We start from the raw sequence: 18432 nt of genomic DNA on the forward strand, positions 1-18432 counted from the left end.
TCCACCGGGGGGGAAGAGCCAGTAAGCAACCAGGATCGCAGGGGACCAGATCCCCCAGAAGGCTCAGGGGAACGGTAGACCATCGACCCAGAGGGGAGCCTCCATCAGTTAGCGACGGCCCCGGCGCGAGCCCACCGACCATCCCGAGGCCATTCGTGTTCCTCGTGAAAGGTCGCTACGTTTGTCTGAGGTGATGGCCGAATCCTCCGTCGTGAGGCCCAAGAGCTCCATGCCCTCCTTCACCTCCGTGATATGTTGGCGTTTGTTCTGAAATTCAAAACTTAATCCAAAGGTATATGTCCACTTATACCGGATGTGTTCCTCACAAAGTTTGGAAGTGATACTTCTAAACAGTTGCCTCCGTGCGAGAGTTGCAGGTGCCAGATCTTGGTAGATGGAGCATGGATGGTTTTGGAATGAGATGGAACTCTTTGTCCTTGCCGCCTGGAGGACCGCCTCTTTCACTTTGAAAGAATGGAACTTTGCTAAGATGTCACGCGGTCTTTTCTTCTCACCAGGTTGTGCGATACCCACGCGATGCACCCTGTCCAGTTAGATCTTAAGTGATTGGGTGGCGAACATATTCCAGCAGCTCTGTGGTTAGTCGCTCTTGCTCCTGAGAGCACGTCTCCAGGTCAAGGACCCTAGTGCCCACGGAATCCGCATCTTGTTGGAGGGTGGTCAAGCGATCAGTTAGATCCGCCCGTAGTTGATCGATGGAGGTTTTAATGTCCTGGCTCAGATCGGCGCGGAGTTCTGTTTTGAAGTCCTTAAACATAGCCGCCAAATCCGCTTTCGTAAGCGCCATTGCAATGGCTCCTGCGTCGCCTCGCAGCGTTGGGCGCTTATCCAAAGGAGGGGAAAAGTCTGAGACTCTGCCCGTCTGCTTGCTCGTAGTCTTCCTCGGCGGCATAAGGTGTGGACCAGGCTGGTCCCCTAGTAGCTGTCTGAGAAGATGCAGGTACTGTGCTCCGAGTAAACGATTGAGTGGGGAGGGATTAAAAAAAAGAGAGGCTGTCGGACTCCCAGGCGCGGATTCTGCAACAGGTGCGCGGCCTCCTGCGTAGAAACGCCTCAGGGGGAGCGCGCAATGCTATAAAGGAGGGTGACCAGCAATTAAGGATCGAAGCGGGATGACATATTCTGTGGCCTGTCCGTGCGTGCCAGCGTGCAGTGGAGGCCCGCCAGGAATCGGTGACTTGAGTCGGGTTCGGCCTTCAGGCGCTGGTAGATGCTGGCGGCGTGGTGTGAGGGGACCGAGGGCCCCTAGAGCGCGGTCACTATCGCAGAAGCAGGTTTGCAGGGACTGATCAGGCCTGGAGGCAGGCTGAGATTATTCTGGAGAGCCTTGTTTCAAGTCAGCAGTGGCAGTGTCCCCAGACCATTGATCGACCTGGTTGCAGCTAGGAATTGCAGGGGGCGACCACAGCTTATGCTGGGAGCAGTCACGTGGTTAGATAGAGTCCGATGGGGCACCGAGCAGCATTTGGAGGTCGCTGGCAGCCGCCATCTTAAGGCCAGGCAGGTGGAATATTTTGGAGGGGTGCTGCCACTAAAACGAAGCCAGTTGGTATGCCCCCCAGCCCAGAGGAGGCAGTGGGGGGTCTCCGCAGGGCGGCAGCGCGTAGGCAGCGATCCTACCTCCCGTGGGCAGCCTCAGGCTCCAGTGTCTCTGGAACGGCGTCGGCCGCCATTTTGCGGATCGCAGCCTCACTCCTCCGCCGAGAATAACAGCTGCGTCCGGGATCCTAGGGGCAGGTAGAGATAATCCGCTGATGCCCCAGGGTCCCCGCTTCAGGAAGGGAGCATTATTGGCCAGCAGGAAGCTCTGCAGCCGTCTACGGCCGGGCCGGAGCAGCACGTGGACCGGGAGCCGAGACAAGCTACGTCCGCTTGGCCATCTTGCCAGGCCACGCTCCACTAATTTAACTTTTAAGATACTTTAGCATATATGTTTAACAATCAGACTTTTAGAAAATACTCCTAGTCACTGGATGATGTCGGTAGTGATGTCATCAGTGATGTCATTTGAGATGTCATCAGTGATGTCACTGACCATGCCATACGTGATGTAATGTGTGAGTTCAAAAGCAGTGCATTGCGGGGGCGTAAGTTATAGTTAGCTCAGGTAACTATAACTGCTGAATTTCTATGCTTTTGTACGGTTGAAATTTGAGCCTAACTATAAAGTCCCTGTAACCTTTGGATTTTTCACAGAATTTCTAAGGTTTTTTAAATTATATTTCCTTACTGGCGTCCCTGTAACCTTCGGTTTTTTCAAAGAATTTCTAAGAATTTTTTAATTATACTTTCTAACTAATAATAACTAAAGGACTTTTGGGGGTTAGCCCCCCACTAAGGACATAAACTTGAAGTATATTGATTAATAACGTTTGCTATGTATAGCAATCCCAAGCCTGTAATGGCATACAACCCTCCACAGTCTGGTTCTTTTGTGCCAGACAAACAGTATGTTAGTGTCTATTATCTTCATTTATTCTATACATTAATTCTTCACGTCATACAGATTGGGTCTGGAGTCAAGAAGAACCGCAAAACATGGGCCCCTGGACTTTTGTAGCACCAAGGTTCGAAAAGCAGTTGGCACGTCAGGTATGTATTTCACTTGTAATGCGCTTTACCAACGTAGAGAAAGCCTATACCTTTAAAGTTAAAAAATGTAATATCATATGTCATCACTGTCTGTTCAAATATAGTTTCTGTTATCAATCTTTGTGTCATCAATATATAATGCATTTTTCTGCTTCTCTAATATAATCTGACTCTGCAGTAAAAATAAGGTAATCACTTGTTATCACTTAGCCATGCCCCATTATACGGTTTAATTTCATATGGCGAATTAGCTTGTTTGTCGTCTTATACATGCTATTTTCACATTCATATTGTACATTATGGCCTCTCCTCTAACTATACCCATTATGCTAATTAAAGAGGCATGTCTTGTGTGACAGAAAAGTTCTCTCTTATCACTAGACCTGCATTCACTTAACTGCTACCAAACTGCCTAATTGTTCTTGTGGTTGCCATTAGTGGATAATCAATCAAAGAGAGAGGATGGGACTAGGAGAAATTAAAGGCCCAGCACCCATGTTCCCATCTAGAAGTATATGTTTGAGAAACAAGGGTACACCAGCGGTGAGACCAGGGGTCGTCAAGGAGGTGTGTAGAACAAGGGTCTAGTAGAATCCAAAAGGTCCTCAGGTAGCCTGGGCTGCAAATGATTTAGAATTACTTTAGTCAAGCGAGATAATACAAGAAAGTCACATAGGGACTTGTATACTTAATATATCTTAGGACGCAAGGTTTGAGATGACAACTCATTTATTATCTTCATAAATAGAGCATCATATGCTTCAGTGATAGTTCTAGTGCTCACATATAACGTGGACGTGCGCGAAGTGGGGGGAAGTGGTAGTGACATTAGAAATACATCGCATTTGGAATGTATTGTAAAGAGGGGAATCTTCCCTGTTGGAAGACAGAAACCTCACACCCAAGTGGGTGTCATTTTTCATCATAGGGCTTTGCTCCTCGTGGGGCCGGCGCTTCAATGCCCCATGTGCGCCGCGAGAGGGCTGTTTGTCAGAGGTCTTCTCTTTTTGCCGTATTGATGGGTGAGTGTATGTGAAAGTAGGGTAGTGTATATAGTGAGATGTGATTTAAAACTGCCTATGGGTTACCGTTTGGTTTTAATTAGAGGGTCCCCTCGGTAGGGTTAAAAATGAAAAGGTGAGTGCCGTCAGTAGGATATTATGAACCATGACAGTCTCACAGTGTATCTACAAAGGGCGACATGTTTCGTGCCCAAGTGGTCCAACAGGGATTTGTGGCGTATTTTTCACGACCGAAAGGTAATGTTGCCCTTCCCTACAACAATAAAGGATATGTGACTGGGTTTGAAATGATATATATAGAAAACTGAAAATCAGTATACCTACATGCATAGTTGCCTCTAAAATGCGCGCCTGAGCGGGCGCGCAGACTTAGATTTCTCTCCACGCAGAAACCTACAAACACCGCGCACCCGAATTGGAGCACTTGAAATGCAGCCATAGTGATTAAACTGCACTGCTAAGTGCATTTTTAAAGACGTGTTTTTTGTCTTTAAAAATGCTACTCGAGGAAGGCAGTGAAGGGAAGTTCAGAAGCAGCAGGAGAGCAGTACCAGGGCCTTCACTGCAGCCAAAGAGTCCAATCTGAAACATACATTGGGAATGGTAGCAGTTCTCAGATATTAACGTATTCTGGAAGTTGGGACTCACATTCCCCATTTAGGTGTCAGCCACCAGTGTTATGTTCAAGGGAACACCCCCACGCTTACGCGAGGGTGGTCCCGTCTGTGACCCGGAAGGGCCTAAACAAATAAATGGGGGCTGGACCGGATGATCCGGGTCAGTGCACCGAAGTGCATTCGCAAGCGTAGGTGTGTGTCATTTCTATCGCTCCGGATCCCGGAGCGTCTGCTACCCGCCTGCATACCGCTGTCCCTATCCGTCCGGTACCGGACATAACAACTGGCGACGAGGGGGTCTCTTCCGGACTCTCGCTTCTTCGACGGCTGGATCCTCGCTGCCTGACCCGCTCCGTTGGCGGCCGCCACACGGAGCGCTCATCTTCGCACGTGCGTGCGTCTACGCGCGGCCTGTCCCGGCCGCCTTCCTGCTGTCTCCCGGTCCCCGGCCCGCGTCACAGCTGCCGTCCTGCGCGTGGGAGCGCCCTTCATCGACCGGCCTGCTGCCTGGTTCTGCACCCTCGTGCGCTGCTGAGGAGGACACGCCCCCCTTCGACCGGCCTGCTGCCTGGTTCTGCACCCTCGTGAGCTGCTGTGGAGGACGCGCACCTGCAGTCTTGCCCCTCCCGGTCAGTTACTGTCTGTGTCCCTGCTGGGGGTTGCTGGCTGTGGTGGTGGCATCGGTGTGGCGTTTTGTGGCTGCTGTGAGACGGAGGGGGCCCGTGGCTGCTGATTCCTTCCCGGGGGTCTTACCTGCTGCCGCCTGGTGCCACGTGGTGTGCGCTCAATCGACGCTCGACGCCTGGTCCCTGTGGCCTGGCTGCTGGGTGCCTGGAGGCCGAATTTTGCCGCGGCCTGCGCCAGAAGTACTGCATTTTGGCCGTTGTGACTGTGTGTAACCCCTGAAGCGCCTCATCTGACGTTCTCAAAATCTGCATCCACCAGTCAGCGCCGAGATGACGACGGTGCCCCCGGTGGAAGCGTTCGTTGTGGACGGCCCGCCTTCCGCCCAGGCGGCCAAGTGGAAAGAGTGGCTGGAGCGCCTGGAGAATTATTATGCCGCAGTCGGCCTCAAGCCTGAACGCCATCGGCCCATGCTCCTGCACCTGGGTGGTGCTGCAATTCACCGTTTGGCCAAGTCCGTGGTGGAAACCGGTCCTCCCTACACCTATGCCACACTCAAGGCGGCCCTGACCGCTCATTTTGAGCCCTTAGCAAATCCAGATTACGAACGTTTTCTCCTGCGCCAAGCAAGGCAACAACCCGAGGAGTCTGTTGACACCTTCTATGCTCGTCTGAAAGAACTGGCAAGCACCTGTACTCTACCGGACACTGATGACGAATTGCGGGCGCAATTCATCCAAGGCTGTTCGTCCGTGAAGCTGCGAGAAAGAGTCCTCGAACTGCCCGGGATCTCCATGGCAGATATCCTCACCATGGGCCGGTCTAAGGAGTTGTCCAAAGTGCGAGCCGCACATATGGAAACGGCCCTCCAACGTCAGGTAAAAACAGAGCCAGTCAACGCGGTGGTGGCGACTACCCCGAAGAAAGCGTCTAAAAAGAAGCCGGACCACGGAACTCCACCACCATCATCCCGCACCTGCTACATGTGCGGAGGCCCCTACCCACACCAAGGTGTGTGCCCGGCGCAAGGGAAAAGGTGTTCGGCATGTCGTCGCCTGAACCATCTAGCCAAAGTGTGCCGATCGGCGGGACGTCAGCGGCAACAAAGTCGGCAGGTCAATGCGGTGGATGCCCCTCCGCCCGAAACTGAGGAAGACGACATGGATGACGATGAGGACGAAGGCACGGTCCATGTAATTCACGCTCTACAGCCCGATGGATGCCCGAGACGGAGGGCACCGAAGTGTCACGTCAAGATTGCAGGGCATCTAACGCCGGTGCTGATCGACACAGGTGCGTCCATCAACATAATGGCCCAGTCCATGCTGAAATCCTTCCCAACTCAGCCCGTCCTGAAGCCAACGTCCATACAGGTGTTTGCTTATGGCTCCGGCACACCACTCACCGTGGTAGGCGTTTTCACCACCGACATTGCTCACGAGACCAACTCCGTCCGCACCAAGGTGTACGTCACCAAGGAGGGTACGGGTATGCTGTTGGGCTGTCGTACGGCGGAACACCTGCAACTGGTGGTTTTTGCGTTCGCTGTGCACCTGGAGGATGTCGAGTCATTGGTGGAAGAATTTCGGGACCTGTTCAACGGCATCGGATGCCTGAAGGACCACCTGGTGCGGCTGCACATAGACCAATCAGTGCAACCGGTTGCTCTCAAGCATCGGAGAGTGGCGTTTCATCTGCGGCCCAAGGTGGAAGAGGAACTAAGGAAATTGGAGGCCGCTGACATCATCGAGAAAGTGGACGGACCAACCCCGTGGGTCTCCCCCATTGTGATTGCCCGGAAACCAAAGCAACCAGGTGAAGTCCGGATATGCGTGGACATGCGTCTGCCGAACCACGCCATCAAGCGGGAACGCCATCTGACGCCCACTGTCGACGATATCGTTGCGGAGGTCAGCGGATCGCGCTGGTTCTCGAAGATGGATCTTCGGGCGGGCTACCATCAACTCCTGCTGGACCCCGAGTCAAGAGCCATAACCACTTTCTCCACCCATGTGGGCCTGCGCCGCTACAAGCGCCTCAGTTTCGGGGTGTCCAGCGCGGCGGAAGTGTTTCAGGACACCATCAGAGGGGTGTTGGCTGGCCTCAGTGGAGTCATAAACGTCAGTGATGACATTCTTGTACATGCACCGACTCTGGAGGAACACATGAACTGCCTACGATGCGTGTTCCGGAGACTCCAGGACAGTGGTCTCACGTTACATCGCGAGAAGTGCGAATTCCTGAAAAAGGAGATAGCGTTCTTTGGCTATCACTTTTCGCAACAAGGAGTGTCGCCCGACCCGGCCAAGGTTCGAGACATCCAGACGGCTCCAGCCCCGACCACAGTCACCGGAGTGAGAAGCTTCCTGGGCATGGTCACCTACTGTGGCCGCTTCATCCGGAATCTCACGAATCTAACAGCACCTCTACGGGACCTCACCAAGAACGCCGCAACCTGGGAATGGGGCCCCAGTCAAGAGAAGGCGTTTCAAGACACCAAACATGCTCTGTCCGCCGAAACCACCCTAGCGTACTTTGACCCCACCCGGGAGTCTGAACTGTCGGTCGATGCCAGTCCCATCGGCTTGGGTGCTGTATTGTCCCAGAAGCAACTGGACGGGGAGTGGGCCCCGGTTGCCTACGCGAGCCGGGCCCTGACAGACACTGAGCAAAGGTACTCCCACATCGAAAAGGAGGCGATTGCGATACATTGGGGGTGTCGCCACTTCCACCTCTACCTCTATGGGCAGCCGTTCACGGTCCATACTGATCACAAACCGCTGATTCCTCTCTTCATGGGCGTGTCGTCTAAACCACCCCCGAGAATCGAAAAGTGGATCCTGCAGCTGCAGGAATATCAATTCAAAGTGGTCTACCGCCCGGGGACACAAAATCCCGCAGACTTCCTGTCCAGACATGCCCGGCCAGTTACCCGAGAAGAAGAATCTGAAGCGCAGGAGACGGAGGAGTATGTCAGGTTGGTGGTGGAACGCTCCCGACCCCTGCCCATCAGGCTCGAGGACATCCTGGAGGCGACCAAACAGGATGACTGCTGGGAGTTGGTGATCTCCGCGATTGGATCAGGAAGGTGGCACTCCCTGTTGGAGAACCTAACGCACCGCACGGATGATGCACAACTGGCGTTAAGGGCTCTTCACAACGTCCGGTCTGAATTGGCCGTGTCCCCCGAGGGGTGTCTGATGAGAGGCACGCGTCTGGTCATCCCCAGGTCCTTACAACAGCGAGTGGTGGACTTAGCTCACATTGCGCACCAAGGGGTAGTCAAGACAAAATCCCGTCTGAGGAGCAAGGTGTGGTTCCCTGATCTGGACAGTGTGGTGGAGAGGACTGTCCGGTCTTGCGCACTCTGCCAAGCGGTAGGCCCAGCAGATCCGCCGGCCCCAATCGTGACGGAAGATATCCCTCCTCACCCGTGGCACCGGGTGAGTGCTGACTTTGGGAGCCTACCCGATGGCCGACACATGCTTGTCGTCATTGACGATTTCTCAAAATACCCTGAGGTTGAGGTACTGGACTCCATCACGGCGAGCAACACCATACCTCGATTCGAGAAAATTATGGCCAGCCATGGGCTAATCAAGGAGCTACGTACGGACAACGGCCCGCCGTTCGCCAGCCATGAGTTTTCTGAATACCTCCGATCAAGAGGCGTCCGTCATGTAAAGATCACACCACGGTGGCCACAGGCTAATGGTGAGGCCGAGCGTTTCATGCGCACCCTGAACAAAGTGCTCCGGATAGCTATGTCTCGAGAGCAGAACATGGAGTGCGCCCTGTACAACTTCGTGAAGGAATACAGACTTACGCCTCACTCAACCACCATGGCCAGCCCTGGTTCTCTGTGCAATCAACGGGTGCTGAATGATGTTTTTCCCCAAGTGACACCGTCCTTGCCTGCGTATCGTCAAGTATCCGAACGCCTCCGACAGAGGCGGGCCAAGAACGACCGAATGTCCCAGAGGCGCCATGCCAGGAGCAGTGCGTTGGTGGCTGGTGAACGGGTGCTGGTGAGGAATCGACATCCACGAGGGAAGTTCTCCCTTCCGTTCGAACCGGAGCCCTGGGTGGTCCAGACGGTTAAGGGCACGATGGTCACTGCCCAGAGGGGCCATGAGACAGTCACCAGGAACATTTCCCAATTCAAAAAATACCGGTGCCCGGCCCCACCCCGGGAGGTGGTGCCAGTGCCTGAGGGTGGCGATCCGACGGGCGACGATGTTGACAAGGAGAGTGAGTCCCCAGGGCCAGCCCCCCCACTGCCTGGGGCAGTTGTGGAACGTTCGCCAGGGGCGGCTGGAGCAGAAAGCCGGAGAGAAGCGAGTGAAGGTCGAGGTGGACACAGATATCATCTCAGAGCCAATCCAACGGTGTCGTCTCGACTGAGAGGTTTTGTAATGGACTAGAGAACAGTAATGCAATGTTTTCCCATTTCTTTTTGTTTCTCTATTTTTCTCTCTCTCTCTCTCTCTCTCTCTCTCTCTCTCTCTCATTTTGAACTGGAGCGTTCTGCCAAGCGGTGTTTTTGTGTTTTGTTTGTTGTGCCATGATAAAGGAGGAATGTTATGTTCAAGGGAACACCCCCACGCTTACGCGAGGGTGGTCCCGTCTGTGACCCGGAAGGGCCTAAACAAATAAATGGGGGCTGGACCGGATGATCCGGGTCAGTGCACCGAAGTGCATTCGCAAGCGTAGGTGTGTGTCATTTCTATCGCTCCGGATCCCGGAGCGTCTGCTACCCGCCTGCATACCGCTGTCCCTATCCGTCCGGTACCGGACATAACAACCAGTAACATTTCAGAGGCTGAAACGTCATAACTAAATGAGAGCCTTCAGTTTTGAACGCAGATAGTTTTAAAACTCACTTGCTGACAGGGCTATGTATTTTCATTGCTTAAACTTCTAGCTAGAAATTGTGCAGCAGGTGCAGTGGCGCCAGCTACCAGGTCTGCACGGTACCCGCTTGTAGCTCATAAGTTAACATGTGATTCAAAACGGCTCTGATATTCACTATTGCAGAGTTTCATGGTTTGAAAAATAATCAGTAAAATTAATCCTCACACCCTACTACTTAGGTAAATATGTTTTCAAGGTATTCTGTCAAAAGTAACGGAAAGGTTAGAGAGGAGTACCTCATTCTTATTTATTTATAATTCGTCTCACTGGAATTAGGTGGCCAGGAAAGACAAAATGAAGAAACAGGATTGACTAAATTATGCTGCAATAAGAGCCAAATTATGCTGCCCAATGCAGCACATTTTGTGATAGCATTGCTTCCTTATTTTGGTAGTTTTGCACAGGTTAACACTGTCTGGAAAAGGGGATCACCTTATCAGTTCGAGCTCAACACCCAAATGCAGCAATAAACAGAAAGAGGGCCAGTCAACCTTTGCAAAGGGCCTTCCACTGTGGGTCAATGTGTTGCCGTATTTTTAGTAACTTATTATCTGTTTACGCTAGAAAAAATGTTTTTTTGGTTCAAATCTGCAGATTACGCAGCAGCTGATGGATTATGGGGCAAATGCAGAAACATCTATAAATATGCTGATCGCATAATTCCAGTGGCCCTGCTTATAGTCAGCAAATGCTTAGGAAAACTCCAAGTACCAGGATCCTTTGCAGTGGTCTTTCTGATTTCTAATTAAAATGACAATTGTGAGAGAGAATCAACAGATGTTTTCAATCACATTTGTAATTCTATAACGTTATGCTCACTGGTTATGAGCTTTTGTGCATTGTATCAGTTATGGTGTGAAGACAAGGGAAATGACTATAGACATGATTCATTCACTGGTAAAAGTTATGTCCAATGACATACATTTAATCTGTTTATTAAAAAAAGGTTTTGACAAAGGCAGAAGGCATAGCTTGATTATTGTAAAACACATTTGTTAAAGCCAATATGCCTATACTGGGGATTGTTTTAGTATGTAAATTGATATTCTCAAGATTCGTGTAGTAGGCAAGGGTTTTGGTATTGCCGACTGACTCGAATAAACTGTGGACATAGAAGATTTGCGATAAGATGATCCTTGCTAGGCCTTCGTAGGGGGGATTTTTTTCAATTTTTTAGACAACTGTGATTTTGTATATATTTGAAATTTTACTGATAGTTGCCTTGTAATAAAGTTTATGCGCAATACAGTTGGCCTTCCTCTATTACAGTGATGAGCCTACGACAAATGCTATAGATCTGATTGTTTCATTGGGAAAAGTTATTCCATAGGTCTGATCTATCTCTTATGAAAGGTTCTGACACGGGCTGTAAACCTGATTAATTTATTATGAAACACACCTATGGTGCCTCCACAGGCCCAAATGCTGAGGGCCAGGGAGTATGAGGGCCATGCTAAGGGCCCCCAAAGTCAGTTATGGACAACCAATCCCATGTCGGGAAGGCCGACATGGAATGGTTTTTGGAAACAGACGGTGGAAATGCCGTCCTAATGGCATTATGGTGCCTTTCTAAAGAACCGCGTCAAATTCCCTAGCCAGCTTAAACTCCTACCGCCATCATCCTAATGCGGCGGTCGGACTTCAAACCGACCTTATCCTTTCTGCCCGACATCATAATGAGGGCCTTAGTTGTGTGGTAGAATCTTTTAATAAAAAACACATATATACCACTGCTATAAATACAAGTGATATATGTACAGCTTCAGCCATTGACTCTCTTGCCCTGTGAGTGACATTTGTCTGACCACATGCGTACAGCCACCTGAAAATTAGTGCATTTCAGTGCCAAGGCCTGTGGGCCAGTCCTTTAGTTTTCCATGTTCTAGTTACATGGCCCGTTTAATTTATTTCCCTCTTCTTTTATTTTCATGACTAAAGCCTGCTGCACCTCGAAAGACAGTTCTAACTTGCTGCTTGTTTGCTTCTCAGTGCAGTGTACAAAACATCGGGATGATCTGTGCACCTAACAAATATACATTTCTTATTTCAACACGTACAGCCACTGTATTTAAACCACCTGACCACCATGAAAGAATATTGTTCATAGGGTTTCATTGATTTTAACATTGCAAAATAGCCAACATGCTGGTTCTAAAAGTGGATGCAACTATAAAACAACACACTATGTACAGCAGCATGGCAAGATGACCACCTGCTGCTTTGTTTAATTTTGTTACTACAAGCATGTCTTCCATTTTTAGGCCATAGCATGTTTTCTTTATTCTGTTTTTATTCTTTTAATTTCCAGCAAATGTTGCTGAGTTTGTGCAAGCATTTTATTGTGGTTGTATAAATGAGTGAATATAAGAGTTACTCCGTGATGAATAAATGCATGAGTGCAAGGATGAGTAACAGAATGTATGTATGATGACTTATTCTGTACCTAAATTCATCATTGACTAAGGAGGCACTTTTAAATATAAGCCAGACATGCTTACATTGACAATGCTTCTTATCAACCTTCAAGTGGTAGCTTGTCAATTTTCCTAGTTGCATATCTCATCACTCGGTTGTGCACACAAGCTAGAAACGTGTGCACGCAAACATTCTGTTGCAGCACACGAGGAAGAATAATTAGAGGAAACATTGCCTATATGTATGTAGAATCCCTAGCTATATCTCACAATCCAACCTGAAAGAGCATAAAATAATAATAAACACATGAAAAAGGGTTACCTGTGTGTGATCAAGTACACAAGTATCTTATAGCTTGTGGTAGTCCTCCCAAAGGCAGATAGGTAGGAACTCTCCATAGTCAAGTTTACTATGTAATGTATTTTGTAAACGAAATGGAAAATATGCTAGGAGCACAACGTCGCTGCTTAGTGAAGAGCAAAACACCCTGCAAGTGACATAATCGTGACAAGGGATAGCAAGAGAGACAAACATATAAGGCATCCATAAACCAACGTAATGTTATATCCCATCTGAGGGTTAGGGTGGGCGTCTTAACCTACTGTTGTCTTGGTAAATGCACCTTAGATCAGGACAGAGTACCACTCCAGAGCTGTGGCTCAATCTTCACATGTAAATAAGTTTGAGTCTTTAACCCCTTCGGTGCTCATGACAGAACCATTCCGTCATGAGGACAGGGGCATGAAATCCCTCTGCTGCAAACAGCAGAGGGATTTCCATTTTTTGGGGGGTCCTCGGGAGGTGGGGAAGAGCTTCCCCAACCTCCCAAAGCCCTTCACACATTTTCACTCTAATGACGATCGCGTGCATGGTGCGCTGTCGTCATTAGACCGAAAACGAAACTGAAACTTAGTTTCAGTTTGAATGTTTCAGTGCTTGTGGGGCTATCTCAGCCCCGAGCACCGAAACACTTGAGAGAGGTCTCATTGGAAAAGGTAAAATCTCCCCTTTTCAATGGTACCCTTACCTAGTGGATCCACCCACTAGCCACCAGGGAGGGGGGTGGCCCTTTGGGCAAGGGCCTTTGCTCCCCCCATTTAATTTCCCTTGACAGCCTTTCTGAGGGGGGCAGAAAGCACTCTAGACGCCAGGGATTTTTTTTATACGCTAGTGTTGGGGGCTGCCCAGAATGGGCATGCCAAAGCCCACACCCTACCCCCCCCCCCCCCAAAAGAAGGAATAAGACTTTCTGCCCCACCCAGGAGGCAGATGGGGGCAATAGCCCCTGATCTGCATCCCCCAGGGCTGGGGGATAGAAAGCCCACTAGGCCACAGGGATTTGTTTTTTTTTATACGTAGGGGTGGGAGCTGCCCAGAATGGGCATGCCAATGCTCCCACCCCTAATTTTTTTTTTACCACAGTCTTTCTACCCCCCCCCCCCACTGAGGCAGATGGGGGCAATAGCCCCTTATCTGCCCCGTCGGGGGGCAGAAAACCCACTAGGCACCAGGGGTAAATGTTTTACAAACTTCAGGGGTGGGGGCTGCCCCGAATGGGTATGCCAATGCCCCCAACCCCTCCAAAAAAAGATGCCACTGTCTTTTTGTCCCCTCCAGGAGGCAGATGGGGGCAGTAGCCCCTTCTCTGCCCCCTGGGGGGGAGAGAGCCCACGCGGTGCCAGCGATAATGCTGGCTTTGTTTATACATAGGGGTGAGGGCTGCCCAGAATGGGCATCCTAATGTCCCCACCCACCCAAACAAAATAGCCAGTCTTTCTGCCCCCCTAGGGGGCATATCGGGGAAATAGCCCCCGATTTCCCCCCTTCCCAGGGCAGAAACCCAACTAGGCACAGACTTTTTGCGGAATGTGCCTACCTCTGGATTTTGGAACCTAACGAAGCTGGCACCCAAGGAATCCTAGCAAACCTATACATTTTTGAAAACTAGACACCTTGGGGAATCCAGAATGTGGTAACTTGTGTGGCTCTCATTGGGTTCTTTTACCCAGAATCCCTTGCAAACCTCAAACTTTGTAAAAAAATCCAAAAACACATTTTTCTCACATTTCTGTGATGGAAAGTTCTGGAATCTGCGCAGATCCACAAACTTCCACCCACCCCACATTCCCCAAAGTCTTCCGATAAAAATGATACCTCACTTGTGTGGGTAGGAATAGTGCCCGCAACAGGAAACGGCACAAACCGCAACGTGGACACACCACATTTTCACAGGGAAAACTGAACCTTGGTTTGCAAAGTGCCTAGCTGTAGAATTTTAACCCTAGTTCTGCCGGCACCTAGGGAAACCTATACATTTGTCAACACTAGAGACCCAGGGGAATCCAGGATGGGGTGACTTGTCTGGCTCTCACCAGGTTCTGTTACCCAGAATCCCTTGCAAACCTCAAAATTTGTCAAAGAAACCCACATTTTCTTCACATTTCTGTGGTGGAAAGTTCTGGAATCTGCGTGGATCCACAAATTTCCTACCAGCCAGCGTTCCATCATGTCTCCTGATAAAAATGGTACCTCACTTGTGTGGGTGAGTCAAGTACCCGCGACAGGCAAGGGCTCCAAACCTGGCGACATAAAAAATTACCTATCACAAAACTACCTGGTTTTGCAAGGGGGGTCCCATGAGTTTTTGGCCCCGGGCTCAGCGACCATCTAGGGAAACCTACCAAACCCACACATTTCTGAAATCTAGACACCCCAGGGGAGTCCAGCAAGGCATGGCTTGCGTGGGTCCCCCAACATTTCCCTACCCAGAATCCCCTGCAAACCTCAAATTTTGATGAAAAAAATAATTTTTTCTCACATTTCTGTGTGGGAAAGTTGTAGGATCACTGGTCTGACACAAGTTTCCTACCACCCAGCGTTCCCCCAGGTCTCCCGATAAAAATGGTACCTCACTTGTGTGGGTAGGCATAGTGGCTGCATCAGGAAATGGCCCAAATCGTACTTCAAAATTACCTATAACAAAACTAGCTGGTTTTGGGGGGAGGCACCTGGTGTTTTGGCCCCGGGCTCTCCGCCATCTAGGGAAACCTACCAAAACCCACACATTTCTGAAAATTAGACACCCTGGGGAGTCCAATGAGGTATGGCTTGCGTGGATCCCCAAACGTTTCCCTACCCAGAATCCCCGCAGACCTCAAATTGAGCTGAAAAAAGCACATTTTCCACATATGTTTGTGTGGAATTACTGTGCCGGCACAAATATCCTACACCACAGCGTTCTCCTTAGTTTCCCGAGTAAAATGATACCTCACTTGTGTGGGTGTCCAATGCAGAATTGGCTAAAAATATATATATTTTTTAATGTAGCACTTAGAATTCTCGGTGCTATACCCTTAATCCCTATGTTTTGGGCTCTTCCCAGTCACAGGCCTTGCCCCACCCACACAAGTGAGGTATCATTTTACTCGGGAGTCTGAGGGGAACGCTGTGGGGTAGGACATCTGTGCCGGCACGGTGATTCCACACAGAAATATGTGGAAAATGTGGTTTTTTCAGCTAAATTTGAGGTTTGCAGGGCATTCTGGGTAGGAAATCGCTGGGGGATCCAAGCAAGCCATACCTCGCTGGACTCCCCCGGGTGTCTAGTTTTCAGAAATGTGTGGGTTTGGTAGCTTCCCAGGATGGCGGCCGAGCCCAGGGCCAAAAACCTAGGTGACCCCCTTGCAAAACCAGTTTTTTTTGTGATAGGTAATTTTGATGCCTCCTCAATACGTTTTGGGCCCTTGCCTGTCGCGGATACTTGACTCACCCACGCAAGTGAGGTATCATTTTTATCGAGAGACCTGGGGGAACTCTGGGTGGTAGGAAATTTGTGGATCCACATAGATTCCAGAACTTAACCACACAGACAGTTTTTTAAAGTGCTTTTTTCTGCTAAATTTGAGGTTTGCAGGGCATTCTGGGTAGAAAAACGTTGGGGGATCCATGCAAGCCATACCCCGCTGGACATCTCAATCTTTTTCAAACTCCTACTGTACGACAGATCTCATCCATCCTAGGATCAATAGCATCCTGTATTTTTCTAGCGCCTCATGCCATGATTCAGATGAGGCCTTCTACAACAATGCCTAGAGGAAGCAGGTCCCGGGCAGCTGGGAAAAAAGTTGACAATCACAGTCCACAATCCAAGCAGTTCCATGGTAGACCGAGTCAGGAAATGCACTTAAAGGAATCCAGTCCATCTGAAATGTCCAATTTAAACAAAATTTGCCCAGATTATTCCTTCTTATTTTACCAACTAAGATTCGAAATGGAGTGCCCTTTTGATAGATGTGTCAAAGAAAGTTCTGTACACATTTCCTCTAATTCCACTGATACCAAGTGTTCTGATCAAGCTGTATCATTCCAAGACCAGTAGGATAATGATAACACCAGAATGGACCCACAGTGGTGTTCACAGTCTTTCTACAGCTATGCAATTGACTACACAGGTTACTGCCGTGTAGACAAGATCTCCTGTATAAATATGGGAGCCGGGTACTATATCCTAACTTTTTATCATTTATCTTAGGGGCCTGACTCCTAAATTCCTGCAATATGGACATCCAAATCTATCATTCGCTTCCCCTGACTTTGAGGGCCATCTCTGATCTTCGTTTGTTCAGGAAGTCTTTGAAGACTCTGCTGTTTTAATGGACATCTGTGTTTTTGGGCCGCCTTTCTGTTGCTAGCGCCGGGACACTTCCGAGTAGCTGTGCGCTGAATAAATTAAAATAACATAACATGACAAATCTACTGCAGGACTCTATGAACATTCTGCGATAACCTTATGCCTTCAAGTGGAAAAGGTTCTGCGTTTAGCGCATTCAAAACAACCACAGTCCCTCCACATGTCAGGAAGAAGCGGTGATTCCTTATTTACTTTATATAGAGAAGTTTGGTTTACATTTATCATCCTTTAAAGTATACCATGCTGCAGTAACTGCCTATAGGAAATCTTTGTCACAAACGTCTTTCTCGGGAATGCCTGTGGTCAAGGATTTCTTTAAGGGAATTGGGAAAGTGTTCCCTCCCACTAAATCATCTTCTGCTCCGTGGGAATGTATTATAATACTTTACAAATTGTGGGACCTACTTTTGAACCATTTAACAAAGCCTCATTACGACATACTACTAACTGTAGAGCTAGTGAAATACATGCCTTAAGCGCTAAAGTACTATGTACGGTGTTCCAGAGCAATAGAGTAGTGAAGCAAACCCACCCCATTTATCTTTTTGAACTATATTGGTTCTATTCTTGTCGACATCGACTCTGGTGCCGGTAGGGATGCCTGGCTTTAAGGCTTATGACTCCTGTCTCCGACTGATGTCGGTCACAGACCACCACCGCCGGTGCCTCTATTGCCTTGGAACCGACCATGATGCCGAGTCGTGCCTCGACTGCCGGGCCTTGACTTCGAAAGCTAGGCGGGAGCGGTCCCGCAAGCTACTCGAGTACCGGCAGTCGGCTCCGCGCCGCTTAAGGTCCCGGTCGAGGAGGAGGTCGAGGGACCGGTCGCGGAGCCGTAGCCACCACCGCTTGTCGGGGTCCAAGTCTTCGAAATCTGGTAAGTCGAAGCACAGCAAGAAGTCGAAGAAGCGACATCGCTCTTCTGACTCCCCTCGCCGGTCGCGCGACTCGGCTGAGGGTTCGGGTGGCACCACCCACGCGGCTCTGTTGGAGCCGCAGGGGCCCCGTCCGTCCCCATACCCTCCGGTCCCTGGGACTGAAGCGACTCCGGCGGAGGTCAGTGCCTTCCTCATGGCCATGAGGATCCTGGCTCCGCCGTCGACGTTTGCCGGCACGCCTTCGGGCCCCGCAGGCTCGACTGGGAGACCTAGCGAGCCGGCGGCTCCGGCGCTGTTGTTGACTCCGGTCCCGACGCCGCAGATCCCCGGGGGACGGCGCCGGTCGACCTCACGACCCCTCTGCCGGCGCAGACTCCTCCGGTGCCGCCCCCGGCGCCGTCCCCGGACGACGCCATTCCCCAGTTTAGTCCCGGTCCGGGCACGGCTTCGGAACGGCGACGTCCGGCACCGCACCCGACGCCGATGGGTGGCAATTTCATCTTCCGCTCGGCTCCGATCATTCCACCTGTCTACCAGGAATCGGATGATGGTGACGACTGGGAGTGGTCTGAGGACCCTCTGGCCCGGCAGGGCCAGTTATCTCAGGACTGGGCAGACAAGCTGGGGGATGCCAGTGGTCTTGATACCTCCCCTGACAC

General features: G+C 50.3%; 1 protein-coding gene across 1 annotated transcript in view; it reads left to right on the top strand.

Annotated features, from left to right (window-relative positions):
- Positions 1 to 18432, top strand: part of DHTKD1 (dehydrogenase E1 and transketolase domain containing 1) — a 1328309-nt gene that overhangs the window by 1237970 nt on the left and 71907 nt on the right. Inside the window, exon 16 of the mRNA XM_085652869.1 lies at positions 2528 to 2613. Coding sequence (XP_085508995.1) covers positions 2528 to 2613 — 86 coding nt within the window. The remainder of the gene's footprint in view (positions 1 to 2527; positions 2614 to 18432) is intronic.

This window comes from Triturus cristatus, chromosome 4_1 (assembly GCF_964204655.1).
Source record: "Triturus cristatus chromosome 4_1, aTriCri1.1, whole genome shotgun sequence".
Classification (NCBI taxonomy): domain Eukaryota; kingdom Metazoa; phylum Chordata; class Amphibia; order Caudata; family Salamandridae; genus Triturus; species Triturus cristatus.